The sequence below is a fragment of the Melanostigma gelatinosum genome (assembly GCF_949748355.1).
Source record: "Melanostigma gelatinosum genome assembly, chromosome: 5".
Classification (NCBI taxonomy): domain Eukaryota; kingdom Metazoa; phylum Chordata; class Actinopteri; order Perciformes; family Zoarcidae; genus Melanostigma; species Melanostigma gelatinosum.
In genome coordinates this window covers 23,906,391-23,927,130 of record NC_136638.1, presented here as the reverse complement: position 1 = coordinate 23,927,130, position 20,740 = coordinate 23,906,391, and the positions used below count along the sequence as shown (strand labels likewise).

General features: G+C 41.9%; 1 protein-coding gene across 1 annotated transcript; it reads right to left on the bottom strand.

Moving 5' to 3' along the window:
- Positions 1-514: 514 nt before the first annotated feature.
- On the bottom strand, positions 515-14,584 carry elovl6 (ELOVL fatty acid elongase 6). Its single transcript, XM_079268053.1, has 4 exons — positions 14,455-14,584; positions 2,409-2,540; positions 1,596-1,747; positions 515-1,077 (listed from the first exon to the last, which is right to left on the bottom strand). Exons 1-4 carry the CDS (start codon positions 14,535-14,537, stop codon positions 635-637), a joined length of 810 nt encoding a protein of 269 aa, XP_079124179.1. The 5' UTR covers positions 14,538-14,584; the 3' UTR covers positions 515-634.
- Between the last annotated feature and the right edge of the window lie 6,156 nt (positions 14,585-20,740).

Below are 20,740 nucleotides of genomic sequence, written 5' to 3'. Positions count from 1 at the left end.
GAGATAACCTGAAGACCTGAGAAAATATCGCATTTTGCAATGTAAGACACAGAAGATACAGTGCCGTTCACACCCACCACCAACTCTCACCAGCGTCTCAAACTTCTTCTTTGACCAAAACAACAAACACTGACAACAGACAGAAACATATTCAGATGGCTCAAGTTAATGTCGACTCCATCCATCATATGTACCAATTTATTTATTTATTTCATATCAAGTAAACATATGCTTGTGGCAGATGGGATTTTTTTTGTTTTATCTGGTGATTTTGTCCTTTTGTTACATAAAAAACTTTTCATGATGAATTAAAAAAAAAAAAAAAAGGGATTTTAAAGGTGGACAAGTCACGATGGCTCTGATCATGGCGGCGCTGCTTCCTCGGCACCCCTTAACGGAGACGCCACATCCCTCGAGGCATTTTAGATCTGCACATTAGTAGTAATGCTCAGGCACAAACACCAGCCATCCTCTTGACCCTCCCAACCCCCACCCCCACCTCTGAATCACCCGTCTAATATTCCAACAACCCTTCACCAACAACAGTTTATCTCAAGTCACTGGTCCCTGCTCCTCCATTTCAAACTCCCTTTTTCTTCAGTATCTCCCCTCTTCCCACACTCATGGCATTTGTCTACTCACTCTTCTTGGTGACGGCCGAGGCCGATAATTTGGACTTGCCAACGTAGGCCTCGTAGAAGAACTGGATAAAGAGCACAAAGTAGCTGAGGTACATGAGGGAGGACCACACAATGTTCTGCATGTGGGATGGACACTCCTGGCCCTGCTGCATCCACGAGTACACCAGGTAGTTGACCACGCAGCCCATCAGCATCTGGGTGATCTGGGTCAGCGTGATGAACATGGCGAACTTGCGCGACATCTTGAAGCCGGCCGCCCGCAGGGCGTAATAAGAGTACATGACGGCGTGGACCAAGTAGTTCATGGTCATGAACCATCCGCCGCCGGCCACCATGTCTTTGTAGGAGTACCAGGAGTAGAGCAGCACGGTGATGTGGTGGTACCAGTGGAGGAAGATGAGCTTCTGTTTCCTCAGGACGATGAAGAGAGTGTCGCCTGCAGGCACAGTGGAGGAGGTTTGATTGTTTAGGAGAACATGTATAGTAAACATACACTTGTTTGAAATGGTTCTAAAATGACCAATAACGGCACTCCTTACTTGCTATAAGACCGCTCTGTACATTTGGTAAAACAGTCGGCAAGTGCATGCTATCTGTGCGGTTACACTTTGGTGCAGTGCAATACGACAGGCCTGTTTGTAATACCTGATGTGCACGTGTTTAGTCTGACACTGGGTTACACTACCACTGGTGACAGAACAGCTGGAATGAATGGATGACTGCGTTATTGTAATTCACCAACATGCCTTTGACATTAGGGACTACCTTAGCTGTCTGAAAGCAGCCGAACTAAAGAGCAGCAGCTTCATGTACGCTATTATGACACAATGAAATTCATCCTAACAGAACCTTACTTGGTGGTCTGTTAATTGACTAAAGAACGGTGGTTTATGGTGAACTATACATTATACACGGACACTATGAGTAATGCTATAAAAAGGTCTCGACTTATACCCAGTTCTGGTGCTTTACTGAGTACGAAGGCGTATGCCCAGAACTTGCTGACAGGCCCGTTGTAGAAGCCCTGGTCACAGACGGACTGTTGGAGCCCTTTCGTCATCAGGATGTGCATCATGTAGCTCCCAGTACGGATGGCACCGAATATACTACAAGGACAAAGAAGATGTGAGAAATTACTGAAGTCGCAAAATGTGTATCATATATTAAAGTAGATGATATGTGAAGTCGATGCCAAATGTGTGTGTAGCTTTAATATTGTGCAAAAATATGCTTTTTTTTGTTTGTTTCCCCCCCCCCCCCCCATACAAACCTATCTTTTCAGAATCACTTGTGAACTGAACTGGATTTTTTGTTGTTTGAAATACACCATGACACAATGACTAACGTTACACTCTATGTATTGGGTGTGTAAAGAGGTGCTATGGCTCCATAACGTCACATCACCTGCTTCCCTCTGTTGCTGGTAGTATCTGATGTGACAGATGAACTTGGCATTATGGATGGAAAGAAAAATGCATACTATATAGACAATACGCCAACAATGAGAGGCCTCATATTTATACAATCGCAAAGTTATTACACATTGTATTTTTACCATCATGAAGTTAAAAATATAAATAAGAAATGGACACTGTGAAAAGTTAAGCTCAACAAATGTTTGGGAATGTCACGAATGGCTGAAGACACAATGCCATTTAACGAGCAGACAAAATGATGAAACTGTTGGCCTAAATATTTAGGTTTACTCTTTGTGTTTGAAAGTTGATGCAGATTTGGAGCTTGTTAATAATGTTAGTGCTTTCTCACCTGAACAAAGCAAGTGTGAGCGACCACAGCACCAGCGGTTTCCTCAACTCAAACTTCTCCCTCTGTTTCATGACATGGCGGCCACCGAGGATCAAGGCAACGTAGAGCGCAGCGAAGAGAAACGACTTCTTCCTGTGAACACAAAAAAAGATCCAAGATTAACCTTTTACTTGACTTCTCATTGCCTGTACCTACACGGCGTAATGTGCGGATTATGATTGGTCTTTTTAAGCAATGCATCTGCTTAATATTCATCCAATCACAGGGCAACAAATGTGAAGAGTCAACCAGATGAAATGGCAGAAATGCGACAGAAATAGTGCAACGCTAGGATATGAAAGAAGACAGGAAAATAAGCCCCAGAGCAACGTGACACGTGAGCAACGTGACACGTGAGCAACTAATCAGTTCGTAATTCATCATGAACGTTGTGCAACTGCACTTTATGCACAACATCCAACAACATGTTTTCAAAGGGGGACTTCTCCTTTATGTACTTCACCACTATGGGAGTAGTGAGTGTCCCTTGTGCCCAAACCAAAAGTCTGCTTCTCTAACTGCTCGTCTTCCAGCAGCGCCAGTATAATGAGTCCAACACACTGTGTTCACAACACAAACAATAGCTGTACTGACTCCACAAGCAATGCCCGAAGTAATGATTCACTGATTTGAGTTCAGCTCCAACAGCCACTCAATGCTTAGCTTTCAGTATACAGTTATGATTCACTTTCATTTCCCAGCGCTCAGAACAATTACACAGTGCAGGTGGTCGGACTTGACTGACTGGATGCTGAGTAGCACCAACAGAGGATTGTGACTCATTCTAGAGCAGTTTGTTTTCCAAAACACTGTTTGGTCTATTGGAAAGGGAGAAAAGCAATAGCGTGGAGCAACAGTAGCCAAAACAAGTTAGGGGGAAATAAACTTGTGATACAACGGTTGCAAGTGCCAATGAGAAGGGCAGAGTCCTCAGCGGCCAGAGGTAGAGACACGTGTAACAGTGTAAAAAAACATGTGCAGCTACACCTTAGGCAATAATACCATCAGGTTTGCTCTCAGAACACTGTGCACAGGCACCAGGAATGAGAGGCATTCTGGAACTTCCAGGACTAACAACCCTGGGGGTGATGAGTTGCGTAAAACTAGCTCAAGCAGTCGGGTTGGTTTTGTGCTGCTTTCTAGGAGGTTAAACGAGAACAACATTAGTCACCGAATAAGAATGTGGAAATGATTCATTACATTCAAAGCATTGTGTGTGTAGTATTGTATCATACAAAAGTAAAGTTAAACCTCAGGAAAAGAACATGTATTCAAGCTCAACTGACTTTGTAATACACAGTGTAGTAGCTCTCTGCACAACTCGCACTACAAACATCTCTCACAGAGCCGTGACATACACAACCTGTTGCAATTTTAATTCAATATTTAATTCAAATTTAACTTCGAGCAGTTGTATATTTTCCTCCACCGTTCCTCACTAAAGGAAAATGTGAAGCTTGAACTACTGTCAACACAACAGCACGAGAAGTACAACAGTGTCAGCCGTTTAACAAAACGGACTTCATTGTTTGTCAGAAAATGAAAGCAGCCACTTTACTGTTCTTGCAGGAAGCCCACAGACTAATTGAGGCCACCTCCACAGAACAAAGGACAAAGCAGTCCAGTCAAACTCGAAAAGGAGCAGCTTCCACAGAATGACAGCAGGGTTGGACCGCAGAATGACATCACTGTTTCTCAACTGCACACGAAGGAGGGGAGAACAGAGCAACACAGATCAACACAGAGCAACACAGAGCTCACAGCGGCCTACACACGGTGGTGAAGCCGGTTCTACCGGAGAGGAGCCACAGTCTCAGCATTCCAGAAGTTTAACGCTGATAGGTCAGATTGATGTCTGGCCTGCAGGTGTGATCCTGCAGTATGCGGTGCACCGTTTACGTCTAAAGATGTTCTGCACAGATATGGCACAAGACATTCGTTTAGCAATACGTGTGTGTGTAGCAAGCACAGACCATGTAGAATTCCATCTGCAGTAAATTCGTCTCTTTTTTGTCATCAATGAATTATTTAAAGTGACACCTTGTGTGTTTTGACAGAAGGAATAACATGTCCTCTGACAAGTTAAAATGTTAACTATTAAACATAAGCAAGACACACACTTGTTACATTCACTACTAAAGCTTTGCTTGGTCTGGTATGACCCGTAGCTTACGGGGCTAATGCTAGCTAATGCTAGCTAATGCTAGCAAACTTTGGATAGTTTTCTGTATGAAAGATATCGAGTCTTTTTGCTTGCGTCACTGTTAGTTAAGATATTCAGACTTAAGATTTGCATGCTTTCAACATTTCACCTAATTCTAAATTAAATACTTATTATATTTCAGACATAATAAGAAATATGAAGACATAAATCAATTGAGCACAGCTGAGATTTTACAATTTCAAGGAAAAAGAAAAGAAAATTGATTGTAAAATAATTTATAGTTGTACCCCGATTGTTAAATCTGACCGGTTTCTCAATATACAACAGCAATTATAAACTCGTTTTAATTACATTACAATTAGTTCACCTTAAGCTCAAACTATCATAACCACAGACACCTTTGTGAACTCTACCTGTTCATAAAAAGTGTGGTCTAAACTGACCAAGACTGGCATTCTTGTTATTATTTTTGGAAGATCTTGTACCCTCATTACGTCTTTGTTTCTCATGTCTTATCGATGTAATTCTGCATGTAAACCAATACAGGACAAATATGATATCAATATGAAACATGACCCCAACGATTGTTGCAACCTGTTGCTTGTTGTGATCCAGCCAGAGCACAAAGGTATGGAGTGGCATTCCTGTCTCGTACTCTATGTTTCATCATCATCGTGTACAAGTACACTAAGCCAAAGGATAAGATGTGTACGGCTACTGAGTTATGTTTAGAAGATGGATTACGCTGTCAGAGAAAATAAGAAAGGGTACAGACACCCACGTGCACGGCCAAAGCTGACAAGTTGGTTGAGGGGGGGGGGGGGGGGGGGGGGGGGGTGCTGCTGTTGTCTTTGCAAAGTGCTAGCTGCAGCCAAGCTATGTCTGCAGCCACAGGAATCTATTTAAGACTTTAGTGTGACTTCACATCATCCCTTCATGCTCCCCGGTGCCTCTGCAGCTACTCCTGACCTCGAGTATTCAACTCACCCGGGACATTATACTTTCAAAGTAGTTTTGGAAACAAGCTGCACTTTACAAAATAAAAGCCAACAGACAAGCGACACTTTTTGTTTTTAATGATCCAAGTGCCAAGGACGTGAAGTTAGTCATACGATCTGAAACTTTTTGAAAGGGTGGCTACGAGTTGGATGTGTAGACAAGCTCTGCTAATAACTCTGTAGCTGGGATTTACAGCATATATTTAGAGAGTCAGGGGCTCAGAAAAAAACACCTCCAGTTCACTGAGCAAACAACGTCTACAACCCAACCCAGCAACTAATAAAGAAGCAAAAACTTCAGATGAAACAAGATTTTGAATTGACACATAAGATGGAAGAAGCCCATGAAATATTGTACCAATAACTACTTTCAATCACCTAATAAGTGAAAAAAACCACATTGCAACCGCCGCTTCTGAACCTGACTTCTGTCCAAACAGGGCAATATATTAGATGTGTGTGGCGAGTTGCTCGACTCGGCTGTATTGTTAAAGTGGGCCGAGGCAGCACAAATGGAAAAACTACATCAGAGCTCTTTTGGAGAGCATCAGCACGGAGCAGTGACAGAATCAGCAGAGACTTCCTGCTCGCTGCGAGGTTACAAACCAGGCCGAGTTCTCCTCCAAATACCAGTGAGCAGCACCGGCTTCATTTCAGAAACGTAGGTGTCCCAGATCCACTGCACAAGGTCTACGTGTTCAGAGTGTTTACATGAATCGGACTTTTATGCAGCAACAGTTTGAGGGTTTTGGTTGGAGAACATTTTGTTCTACGAAAATATGTTAGTAAATATCCTAAACATGAATGTTTAAGCTTTTATGTGTCTTTAAAAAGGTGACTGCTAACAAGTAGCTAAATGAGACTACAAAAGGTCATCACGCCAAACGCTAGCCTGCCTTTAGCTTAGCAGTGGTGAGGTAAAGTCATGTGTGGTGTACTTCCTTTGTAGCCTAACTTTAGCTTTTTACTTCTGCCGACTTCCTTCACGCTTCAAAAATCATAAAAGCGGTTTAATTTGAGAAGATTATATCTATGTTTAATTTATGTTGAAGTGTCATAAACTTGTGGTTGCCACAGTTCTTGTTTTCTGAAATAATCAAATGGAAAAATTGGCTCTTAGTTCTGTGCAGGAAACCACTGTGACGTTAACTTCAGGGTTGGCCTACAGAACTGTCTCTGCAGCATTCCTCTACATGAAAGTAAAATTACAGTATCAGAAAAGCTAGATAGGTGTGGCATATCTGACATATCTTTCTCCCATGTGTGATTGTTATTACAGGGTGAGATACTGGGTGAGATACTGGGTGAGACGCTCATTCAGAAAATCTGAGACACCTGAATAAAGACGTTCATGTATAAAAAGTAACATAAAATCACAAAGCCAACAAACCAAGAATATTTTAGCTGGTCTCCTGCGTGTGGCCTGTATAGTACAGTTGGTAATATAAGGCCGTCTGTTGTGTAGCCCCTCCCCTCCCCCACTCACAGTGTTGTATAAAGCTGCTGAATAACCTGCCGTGAAACTTGGATCTGTATTAGATGTTGCAGGAGATTTCACCGGCTACGTAATCCTGAGTTTGCAGTCTGAGGAAGAGTCTGCTTGCCTGTGCATGAGAACTGGTGTCAAACTGCCTCAACGGAGTGTGTCTTTACAGAGTCACACATGCAATGCAAATGCATGAACAACAAAAGTGTGTGTGAGTGCACGTATGCGTATATATATATATATATATATATATATACATACATACATACATACATACACACACACACATATAAAAACACACAAAGTCACTCAGTTTAGTTTGGGGGGGGTGGGGGGTGTAACTGTATTCCCTGTATCTAAAGTAGAGGAAAGGCAACCAGAGTTGCTGTGCCAAAGTGTAGGCTGAGCAGCAAACCACTGAATAAGACCGAGAGGTGCTGTCAGTCAGACCTACTGCTATTGCAGAAAAATAAATGTCATGCAGGAAGCAGCCGCTTATAATCCAGTTCGGAGCACACCCACCAGGCCCAGTTACTGCAGAGGAACTGAAAATAACCAGGCTTGCGAGATACTGTCACACATTGGTTTACTTCATTCTGCATCTGGAGGCCCACACGAAGGGACGATGCATCTTATCAGGAAACAGGAGAGTTCTTTAGTTGAGTGGTAATTATATCAGCCTGTTAAGTGCTTAAGAACACCTTGAGTCATGCGTATGTTAAGCAGCCGGACCAATGGATTGTAACGCATAGGCACAATCCACGCACCTTGATGGCATCTCTACACTGTCCACTTATTGTATTTCAAATATTTTCTCCAATAAAGCCTACAGAGGCAGTCACAAATGTTTGGCTTCTTTTCACAGTGATGGAAGCTTTACCTCAGTCTGTGAGGCTCTGGATCAGACTCTCTGTTCAGACTCTCTGGTCTCTCTGTACACAGCGGACCAATCGCGTGGCCGACTAGCACCTAATAATGGCACACATGCACACAGTCGAGCACAAGGCTGACCCAATACAAATTCCTGGAAATGCAGGGGGCAGTAATGCAGTTATGTGATGTATGCAAGGCAGGCAATTCCACTGATTGAAAGTTAATGGAAATAGCGTGCCAAGAAAAGAGTTCATGGAAGAGCACGACTTCTATCCAATGGGAACAATGCAGGTTTCAAAATATTTTAATAAATCATGCAAACATGTAAATGCGCAGTAGCTCAATGCATATGATGTAAAATAGACTGTGCAACTCTTTGTATGCAGCTTTTCCTTGACAGCCTGATGAAATCTGAAAGTGGAACCTGACTTAGTGACACTGCAGGCAGACCTTAATTCTGGAGGAGCTAGCCAGCCAGCATCTTCGTCTCACCAGTCGTGAGAAGAGGAGCAGCCGAGCAGGCATCCAGCCCGGGGTGGACTCTGGGTGAACGTGGTCACAAACGATAAGAATCATCATGCGTTTCTCTCATTAAAATGGCAGCAGAATGCAGACGCAAGACCTTGAAAATGTAACTGTATGAACATACAGATGTACACTGGTAAATAATCATTCATCTTCTCCATTTAGCAAAATAATGAATGTTTGTTTTCATTTGATTTAGCAGAGTAAAAAATCTCTTTTGGCCATTTGTTTCGTAAGATTTGCATTAGATTGAGGAAATAGGAAATAACATAAAACAAACAGATGTCAGGTTACTGTAGATATGAAATATGACCTAATTCTTGCTTACCCAGTTTGACACCTGACAAATCAAACATTTTTAATTGGCTTCTAATTAACTATAAAAAAAACTCTGCTACATCTGCAAAAAATATATTCAACTAAATTTTGAACAAGAGAAGGAAGGTAACAAGCTACGTCATGCCCGCTGAAATGATACCCTGATGCCAGATTCAAGACTGGTTTATATCTACTGGTCCGATCAATCCAGCAGCCGGGCTCAAGTGCTCTGGAACAATAGGCCGGACTAATCTTAGACTCAAGAAGTAACATTAGACTTGTAAAGGAAGAGACGCATCTCTTTCAACTCATCAAGTGCCATCGGAACCTGAACTTCCAAGATGAGCTGCGATGCTTCTGACAAACATTGCCACATCCCTCAGCTCAGTCAGACGGACAGAATACACAGTACGGAGCACGACAAATATCTCATTGTTCATTCTCACTGCAGCACTCTCAGGCTCTGCATCCCTTGTTCTGAGTCCAGGACTAAACCACCGGAGATCCATCAAAAGTACTGAGATCCATGGAGATGCCATCTACCCTCAGAACCTTTTCCAACGCAGAGAACGCAGACTCCAAGCAACCTGCACGGTAATTAAAAATGATGACGTCTGTGGGAGCACACCGTGAGTCAGCAGATTAAAGATGTCTTTTGGATGCTTATGCCACACTGCAAAGCAATCTCAATACATAACAGGCCGCTTTTAAACTGCAGCAGATTTTGCCACCACACAGAATCACAACAAATAAGAGAAACATACTAAATGCAATCGCTCTGATTGCCATACATGATCCTCAATAGTATATTACATAAGAGTCTGATATTGGATCATTTTCCCATTTGTATCACCACACCAAACGGTGAGCAATCAATCTGTTCGATGATCTGCTATGAATACTACGCAGTCAAGCCGCTGAGCTTCTGATGCCAGATGTTTGAGCTCTAATGGCTGCAGTCCAAATATTATCAAGGAAGTGGGCTCGGAGCACTGCCAGTGTTATTTGTCACCAGTACAACTTGGAAAATGACAGAGAAACATTTACATGTTAGGTGCTTTTCTTTTAGATGTTGAACACCCTGTATTTAGAAAAATGGTGAGAGCTATGTAGAACTAAAACTATAGTATTCAGATCCTACTAATGAAGCACAATGTGTGGAAGTTAAACACAAGTAAATGCATGCAATCCGGTGGACTTGGACAGAAAAACGTGTGCAAGCGAAATGACATCCCTGGATTTGGGGATATTGTTTTTTTGTAAAGCGTGAGGAGCAAGTAGATATCACCCAGCTGACACGCCAGGTTCCATCCCAAACGTACCCGACTTCCCTTTGCACTTCTTCAGGTCCCAGGTGCTAAGTGAAGCTGCTGACACTCCTGATAACAAGAAAGCATTGACGTAGCAATATCGTTGCTGAGGCGACCGCATTATTGAGTCTACGCAATCACATCTTCCAGCATGTTTATTAGCATTGCTGATGAATTTGAGTTGGCTGCCCCATATTTTCACGAGCAACGTCAAGCTTGACCAACCGTGTCACCTCTACCACGTCGTTTATGCAGTGAAAATAAAATAGAGCTCCGACACCATCTCGTGTGTTTGTGGTACTTTTACACTGTTGGTTATAGGAGAGAAAGAGGATGGCGCTCATGTTGTTGCTAAACAGCAGCATCTAGGTCCATGTCTGCTCCTTCCTCTTCCTCTTCCTCTGACAACTGGCTGCTTAATCATGCTTACTTCACAATGCTGAGCTGTCTGCTGCCAGTATCAAGAGGACACATCAGATCAGTGTACCAGTCTCCATTCATCCCTGCAGAACAATGATGCACAGTATATAGATACAGTGTCTTAAGATGTCTCACCGCCTGTTTCTAAAAGCATGTGCTACTTAGCTTAAATACAATAAGTGACAGCACCTCAGGCTACACTGAGAAGAGTTAACAAGTTTGATTCATCAACACAATAATGTGAGATGGACTTCGTCCAAACAAAGGCAAAATGATTTAACAGCTCAAATTATAAATTAGAAAGACATCGATATCAGCTTGAGCGTAGTAATTGTTGTAGTCTGCAGCTTATTTCAGCTAGCTGCCCTTCTGGCTCTGATGCTAATGCTAAAATGGATAATCTACCCAAATCAGCCACTGGTTGTCTTGTGTTATCATCACCAGGGCTGAACAACCGTTTCATCAACACTGAGATGAGCACGTACAACAGGCGCACTCAAAGAATGCATCGCACTGAAATCATATTGAGTCCAAACTGTCACATTACGTTAAAACTGCTGATCAGAAACTAGTCATCACCATGACATCACTAGTCCTGAATTGACGCAGTCTAGTGTATCTGAATATTTGCTGATCTAATCACTATTTTAAGTGCACAAATAAATTCTTTATCATCATTTATCAAGACAGTTCCTCCACCTCTGTGTCCATAGTGACAAAGGTTTTTTTATGTTTCAGATAAATCCTGCCATAACCTGCATAACTGGCGAGACTTCTTTTTTTCGTTTTAAATCAGATCTCAGATAGGATTAATTGTTCACTTACAATACTGAATTCTAAGCCACTGGTTCAGACTTAAAAGCATGTTGCACTGCTGGCCTCACCTCACAGGTAAAACACCTGATTGTAGTGAAACAGTAGTTCAGACCTACTGAACTTTGACCCCCATCAGTGACAGGAGTTCACACTCAATTGGCACTATCAATAAAATATATCAAATAAATATATATATATGTTGCCATTTATTACAAAAGACTGTTTTTGCCAGCTTAAATCTGCTGAAAATAGGTGTATATATTTATTTTGCTTTTCATTTTCAAATAATATAACAAATGTTGAGCCAGAACTAAAGGCTAAAGAATTAAAAAAAAAAAAAACTTTAAATCTATTTTATAATTTAATATTTTTTCTTAAATACACTACATGTATTATAACTTATAAAAATATTTTTCCCATTATCTTATTTTCTCATTGCACAGCTACTGTCTTCCTCAGTTGCTCTGCTTCCAGTGCAGCTTGTTTTAAGTAGAGCTTTTATCCAATCAGATATCACCTCTGTGTCTCTAGGTAAGAACAGAGCCAGAGGCCTGCAGAGTCTCACCTGCAGCCAGTGCAGATTAAAGTAAATGGGGATGATATTGTTGATTGTCATAGTGTTCAACCAATCAGATCTTTAGTTTGAAATGTTGGGCGTATTCTTTGACGTGTCAGCGCCTGCTAGCCGGCCTATAATGACGTCAGCATTACATGCCGCTCAGTGTTCATCTGTAGCTTTCCCGCTAAGTTCAGAGTGTGCTGCGATTGGTCAGTGAGCGAGCACGTGACTATCGTGAAACGAAACTTAACAGCCAGCAGAGGCTGATGGGTAGTGAATCACATCACGTGATGCAGCTCAGCCAATCAAAATGCATTCTGACGGAGTTGAGCTGCACAATGATAGAGGGTGCTGAGCTGAGGAAAGACATTGCAGTGCAGTACGTTCAACGTTGTGAAAGTAAAATCCTATGATAATCTCTTTGGGTCGCGGCTTGTCATGAAGGAATGACGGTGGATCCCACAGCCAGACCAGCTGAGGACGTTATATTTTCCTGAATGTAGGCTTTTGCATTTTCGAAATGCTCGAGCATTATTCAAACGACTCGTACCGAACGGTTTAATACGAAGATGTGCATAGTTAGAGCATTAAAAATGAATAATAGCTGTGGCGCCACAATGTGGTTATAAGGTGGTATTTCAGCTGCAGGACAGCAGTGAAGGCCCAGGTATAAAATGCACGGCCTGCCACTGGATGAAGGCGCCTCACCCGGCCCAAGCTAAATTAATTCATTCATTTGTGGTGTGGAAGTCTGTGATTTAAGTGACTGCATGGTGAAAAAGCATTGCGGTTGTTTTGCAAGTGAACTAACCTTCACACAAACAGCTTCCTTTTTGTCTATTTTACGTGACGCTTGCCTTCAAACTAGCTTACTCTTGTCTCTCTCCATCTCACCCTGAAGTCATGAAAACATGCCACATTTGCTCGCTCGCTCCTTGAACATTTTGAATGAAAACAAACAAGCCATCAAATCCCATTTCCTGCCTCCATCGGCCATGTGCACCGGCCCAGCCTGACATCCTCCACTACAGGAGCAGCGCAGAGAAGTCAGCACAGATCAGCTGCAACGCCATTGGCTAATTCTCTGTCAGTCGACATCAGAAGATTAATGTGATAGGTCGGTTGTCAGTACCAGGGTGTGGACAGCTCCTACACACTGCTCCCATGCTTTCTCGCTCTCTCTCACACATATACAATCCAACACAGATTTAATTTCACTGAAAAAGAACAAAACTGCTGTAAGACTTGCTCTACTTAATCAAAAATATATGTAAATGTTGAATGTCTATGTGGCTCTTCCTACAGGCAGTTCAAGCAGAATGACAGAGGAAGCCAGATGAATGGCTCCTGCTCACCGTTCTCCACGAACCCAGTGCCACTGAATGCTTAATGAAGCCTATGCAAACTTAACGCATGACTCACTTTGGTCTGGCTTAGAACCACTTCTTGGCTCAACCTGGCATGGTCAACAATGACCCTTCAGTGAGTTCATGCGGACGATGGTTGGATGGACCAGCACATGACCTAAATCCATCGATGCACTCAAACCACAAAGCAATGTTTACTTAATCCCAGCCACAGTGAAATATCAGTCTAGGGTAAAGTTGCCTGGGAGACGCTGCCTGGGGCAAACATGACCCTGTACAAGAAATAGTTTTAATTTTAAGTCACAGTCCACGTTCATTACAAGGTTTGAAATAAGCTACTCTGTTGGAGCTTATTTAGTAATTGATCAGCAATAAGTTATTCATTTTATGATTGTTTTAATGTTTCAGTTATTTGTTTCATTATAAATAGAATATCTTTAGGTTTTGGACTCTTGTGATGGCCATTATTCTCTTTTATCCAGACATATTTATAGTCTAACAGATGGATCAGCCCATAACATATTCATGCAGAGATTACAACTTAAATTGCTCAGAATAGTTCTGAGGGACCTCACAATAACATGCAGTAACTTTTCATGTTTCTGTGATTTTAGGGTGGCATCTGTAGTCTTCTGTACAGTCGCCTTTCTTTTTGAAAATAAGAACCAGTGGATGAATGAGGGACTGGTTCACTGTGCTGTTGGACCAGTGTGTCTAACTGGATGAGGCATCTGGAGCCATGCATGGCCTTTACAATAGTATTGCGGTAACTCGTGGCCCGGAGAATAACTCACGGGAAATCAAGGACAAATCCTCGACCGTTAAAAGACGTACAATGCAAACAGCCGAGTGTGACATTTAAGAATCCAATTAGTTCGGACAGGCTTGACGCGTGTTGTGGCAAGAGCATCGCACTCGCACGCGGCTTAATTTGTCCATTTCACGAGGCACGAGCAGCAATTTGCGGATGACAGAGAGAGAGAGAGAGAGCGCGCGCCTGATATAATAGGGACGCGGTTCTTCTAATCCCTGATGCATGTGCACGGTTACAGCCTTTCAATGCACATTCTGCACGTACACACGCACCGCGCTGAATTTGCAGAACATTTACTGTAATGTGCGATTTAAAAAATCCAAAACGAGGCGCTATAACATCACAGTGCAGCCTTACCAGTTCTCCTGCATCCATCGGATGGCTTCGTCCTCGTTGAACTGTCTCTCGAACTCGTACTCTTGCAGAGCGAGCACAGACATGCTGGCAGCGCTGTGTTTCTTTTCACGCCGCTGAAAACAAGACGGAACTCGGGTGGGGGGGGGGGGTTCTGTTTTTTTAGCTCTAGTCTGTTTCCACGCAGCCCTTGTCTCGCATCGCTCGCGCTGCTTCTGTCTGAACTTCAGGGTTGTGCGTGAGCAGCCTAGACAGTCGCGGCACCTTCCTCCTCTACCGGCTAAAAGCGAGCCTACGCCCTCTTCCTCTGGAAGGTGGACTCAAGGTCCTAACGCCGGCCAATTTTTTGTTCTCCTCTGTCATAATAGTGCTTTTGAAATTCTGTTCAAGTGACTCACAGAATTCAAGTCACTTCAAGTTGAAAAATGAATACCGACGAATGATATGTAGAAATGCCAAGACAAAGTTCTCAGTAGATAATCTGACTATAAAATTATATCATTCAGTTCACATAATGTCCTTTCAAAGCAATCAGGATATCAATCTAAAGCTGCAACTCATGATTTTTTAAAATAATCTATTTATCTTATAAGCTTATACAATGACAGTTGTGAAGAAAATCGATCTTTTTCGCCCAATTTGACATATTAGAATTGCTTGTTTTGTCCAGAATCCATTTTTTTCAGTTATATAAGACCAAGAAAACCAAAAAATATTCACATGTTGACATTTTGGTTTTCCAATACCCTCTTACTCAACTAATCGATTATTGTCAGCTCTATTTCACTTTGTAAAATTAATTATATTTCACTTTAGCAGTGGTGAAGAAGTGTTCAGATCCTAGCCGAAGTATATGCAAAATGTACTTGAAGTATCCAAAGTAGCTACTTATGCAGGAAAAAGGACATGTCTAGTCATTATTTATTGTATATCATGGCATTGATTATTATTAAAACAGATGCATTCATATGGGAGCAGCATTCTTTCATGATTTGTTCAACCCATTAATGCCTCCAAAATACTCAGTTTTTCAGAAAACGATGAGAGGTTTACAGTATAAGTCAGTTTTGAATTACTAGCTTTGCCACTTTGTTGCACAATCATTAACTTATTCCCAATCTTTATAATGAGTGTTGTAATCACTGCTTTATCACAGGAGCTGTTTCTACACAAATAGGTGTGGTGAGCCCTTTTGGCACAGCCAGATTGAACTGTCACACAGAAACTGACGAACGGCTGCAGGCGATACATATGCATACCTGTAGCCCACACTGGTTTTTCCAGATTTGTTTGCAGGTTGCACAATTTTGGGCTGATATGCAGACTGTCCTCTGGCAGACTTACCTTTGGATGGTGGGCTGATGATATATCTGATGATATCTTCTGATGATATTGCAGCTTGACTTGGACTTTAAGCACATTTACCAACGATCAAACACTGGGTCAAAAATCCACAGATTCAAACATGGAGAAACATTCTTGTGACATTCCCTTCTGATAGGTAACCTCATCGTCAGCATAACCATTGTACAAATCATCTGATAAAAGATTTGACCACATTGAAAGTTGACATCTATAAGAACTTGTGAATTTTGGAAAGTATGGGAGAACCACAATACTGTGGCAAGCTTTTGACATGTTTTCTCTCAGGAAACACTCGGTGAGTCAAAGTTTCCAGTTCAACCGGTCAACCGTGTTCTTTGTTAGCTCCTCAGAGCACAGCATCACCTCAGCAACAAATCATCTTTGCACTTACATCTGAAAGTGGGTCACCAAATCACCACAACACCCACAGTCTATTAAAACAGTCTATTTGCAGTGGGAAGACTATTAAACAAAGTGTCAAATACATTAATTAACATTGCAGAAAAATGCATCAGGACCAATGCCAATACCTGTTGCCTTTTTTTAATGTAATGGAACCCAAAATGTGTGTTCACTGAACACACATTTATTTCATCATTGGGCATTGGTTGAAAATCAAAGAGAGACTGGTTGGCAAGTGTTCAGGTCTTTAACTTGTAAATAGTTATCTCCAAAACCTTTCAGAAGCATTTGAACACATTTGGTTCAAGGCCTATCAGGAAATCATGAATCCTGAACCCAACCTATGTAGTCAAATATTCCTTTTTTTACTTTATTCTTTTAATCTTTACTGTTATGTTGTCAGTGGTACGTCCACATACATAAAAAATAACCCCCAGACATCACTAACAGTGATGCAAGGCCGTGGTAAAGTGGTGCTTGCTCAGGCAGCACATCTAATAAATTGGAATCGATACAGAGAAGATTAGCATGGCCCCATTTTGGGCGCTATAGGTCGTTGCTCTTGGTGTCTTTCCAAACTCAGACGACCAGCTGCAGCCTGCACACGCGCTGCAAGCTGAAGTTCACCGTACTGCTTTGAAACCACACTGAAACCCTTCTCTGAGAAGACACGTCACCAAGTAAGTATTTGCTGCTTGTGCTTCCGTCCATGTTGCGACTTGGTGTCTCTGTGCAGTTGGCTTGTATGTGCATCATTAAGCAGTGGGGTAGAGTTAGTTATTTATTTTTGCACAATTCAAACAACAAAATTTAAAATAATCAAACGTAACAGAAATAAATGAATATCACTGTGCAGGAAGAGACAGAAAGCCAACTTGGCTTATTTGAAGCCTCCACCTATATAATGTTCAAATTTTACAAAATTACAAAGAAAAAATAAAATATGCATAAGACATTACATTGCATTACATTACAACACAACAAAGAGAGAAAGAAAAGAAAAAGGGAAAAAATAATGTAATTGTGTCGAGTGTGAGTGAGCGTGTGTGTGTGTGCGCGTGTGTAATATAACAGCTAAAACAAGAAAGACATGAAAACTAATACATAAACAAACTGTTGCAAAACAGCAATCAGATTTTCTTTTAGGCATCTTTTAAAATAAGCTGATGCCGCAAGTCGTTTCTGCGTGTGCTCGCTGTCTTGCAGGTTGCTAGCTGTTTGCACGTTTTCTGCTCTGCTGCTGTCTTCCATGTGCAATATTTGCTTCAAGTGTTAATTGTGCATTATGGTGCCTTACTGCTGATTTACATTGTGGTCAAATATGACTCGTGTTTGAGCATCACTATTGCTGTTGTTGGAGTGACATTTGTGTGTGTTTTGGGATGAATTGGATACATTATTATACCTTCTAAAGAAAGTTACAATTGTTTTGGAGGTTAACTGTTGGCACATTGTAAACCCTGTGCAGGGGGTGTACATGTAGTTGCCAACAAGGAATATCTAGGTAAAACTAATGCAGCATGCAAAAAACTGTCAAATACATATCACTAAGGTTACAATGTTCATGCTTTTTTGTTTATTCAACTGTACAATCATTTTTGACACATTGGAAATAGCTCAGCTCTAATGTAACGGGTTGTTTGTCATCCTCATCATAAAGGTCTCGACTGCTCAGCTGCTGTGGTTTGTGCTGCTGCTACACTCTGATTCAATGGTGGTGTTCACCTCCTGCTGATTATTAATGCTATGTGGTATTTTTAGACTGTCTGCTGCAATTAAGAATGATTTTTAATATGAATGCAAGTGAGCTGCCATGTCATGCTGTTTTCTTCTTTTTTTTGGGGCGGCAGGAGTTCATTCCAGTTTCCTCTGTGGGGAGCTATGGCATCGCAGGCCCTGATGAGGCCAGAGCCTGGATGGACTCTGCATTCACCTGAGCCGGGCGACCGAACTGCACTTATGTTCCGGCACCTTTTTTCACTCTTCTCCCCTGTTACCTAATTACGCCTTCCAAAAACGTCCATCTTTTCGATTTCCTCATGGCATCATTACTTTCCCACAAGTATCCTTGAGTGTAATTCTGCTGCAGGAGTGAAAGGTGTGACCTCTCACCTCGTCGGCCTAAACATATCATCCTCACCCAGTGGAGAACCTGCCGCTGATGCCAGGTGTACTACAGCAGCCGCTGGGATTTCATTATCACAGTTCGTTCGCTCCGCAACAAAGGAAGTGTTGTTGGAGAAGCTTACAGGTTGTGTAAATGTGTCTCCATACTTGTTATCTCTGTGGGTTAGTGGGCGCACCTGTGCCGATTTGTCCTCGGGGGTTAAGTTTGGCATGTCAGGCATCTGGAGCGCTGTGTTTCACAGAACAGGAAGTTCATGAAGTCATGAGCTGTGTCCTTCTGAAATCCGGTAAAGTCACTCTGTCAGTGAGTATGCGAGGGAGGGAGGGAGGGTGTGTGTGTGTGTGTGTGTGTTGGCACGTGTGCGTTAGGAGTTAAGGTTGTTATCAGCACTGGTTTCAAGAGGAGATGCGTTAAAGCAGAACATCTTAAGTATCTATTTTGCTTTTGCTGTTTGAATAACAATATTGATTTGCTTGCTCCTCTTCTTTGTAAATTAAATCAAAATGTTCACTTTTTTTAGAAGGTACATTTACTACATTGACTTCTTTTGTACATTTTTAAAATAAAAGCACAAACCACAAACAGAGCATGTACTGTTGAGCTTGTTCGACTGTATTGTTTCACAAGTAGCCAGTTAACAAGCTCATTTTAAAGCGATAGAAAGCTAAGTCATCGCCATATGGTAGCCAGTGGGGTCACGAGATTGCATTTCGCCCAAAGCGTTCGGCCACTGTGGCCCCTTACACAGACTGTTTGCCTGCTCGAACGTGATTGGTCAACAGCATTCAAACTGGAGACCGAAACCCGAACGCTTGCTAGGCCAAAATATTTTCCGTTGCATGTGTTACGTGTCTGCATATGACTGAGGAATCTGTTGAAAGAGAATCAGACAATTCATTTTTGTTGCTCCACTTTTGTTAAAATAGACTGGTTTGTTTTGACTGAATCCTGGTTCTTCCGAAAATGATTCATGTCGAAAATGTGAATGTGTCACTTTTGTTTAGCAAATAAACTGGTAATATTTAAACTAACAGGGCTATGGATGTTTAATGCAAGACAGTGAGACAGACAAAAAGAGCATAAGACAAAACGCAGAGACAGTGAGACTGCTGCAGAGGATCAAAAATCACTGATCACTCCTTTTTTGGGACTTGGATCCTGACAGATGTTAGTGTTTGTTATGAGGGATTGTTCACACAATTGAAAACCATAAGATGTTTCAGCGGTACGTATCAGTATTGTGTAAGGGCCGATGCAGCATGAAAAAGTAAGAAGAGAAACATCACGCCGAGAGCAACTTTTTCAAATATTTTCACAAATGTCGACTTTCAGTTTGGGGAGGGGGGTGGGGGGTCAAAGGTCACTGACCTCACAAAACAATTTGTTTTGCGGTAACACAAGGATTTCTATGACACTTATGACAATGACATGTTTGAACAACAAAAGTCATGTGTTGGATCTTTGGCCAGGCGTAAACCTGGCAGTCGTCTAAGAGGCATACAACCCTGCGGGGAAGAACAAGGGCCTGACGCACAAACAAATAAAAGAAATCAGACTCGATAGTTTTACCAGCTATGCAGGCTAATGCAACAGCCCTGCAGAGTTTGTGATGAAAGATTTTTGTTGATACTGGTCAGGAAGCCGTTCACTTAACATGTACATTTTTTAGGATGCGTTTGGTATTTGTGTTGAAGTGGATTGTCTTAAGGTGTGTCTACACTTTATTGTGTCTATGTTTTGCTCCCTCCCAAAGCTTATGTATACAATGTGGGGTTAAAATAACATGAACACTTTACAATATTACTGTCTGGTACAGCAACAGTCTGCTGTTTGTTTTTTAATGGATATCTATCTTTCTGAGAGACCGATCCAGTCAAACTGGCCTCAGTGGAGTACACGGAGGCTCCATAGTCTCCAGCATGCTGCCATCTAGTGGTTCTCAGGGTAACCTTCAACCTAGAACATCTATTTTCTTATCCCGTCCCCAACAAATTGGATTCATAATGTATGGCTTACATTACACGCTGTTCATATAATATCTGAGGCTGTGGATGAGGCCTTGCAGTAAATCTATTCTGTAATATCTCCCAGCCCTCTGTGTGACATTGCCAATAAGATGGAGAATTGGTGATGTGATGTACGAGTGGCCAAGGTGAATGTGTTGTTTTTAAACCAAAAGGGCACCAGCTGCAGTCACAGAGTGGTGGCGTGGAAAGTGGAAATCTGACCTATTGGTTTAGAACGGATAACAACATATTCCCCCTGACCTTTCCGCTGAATTACCCGCCATGATGCCTCATAAATAGAGGAGAATACAGTGCTGGGGTTTTTTTTTTTTTACTCCCATTTTTTTCCCCACTTGATGTTTGAGTCGGATTGTCGGGTTGACTTTGT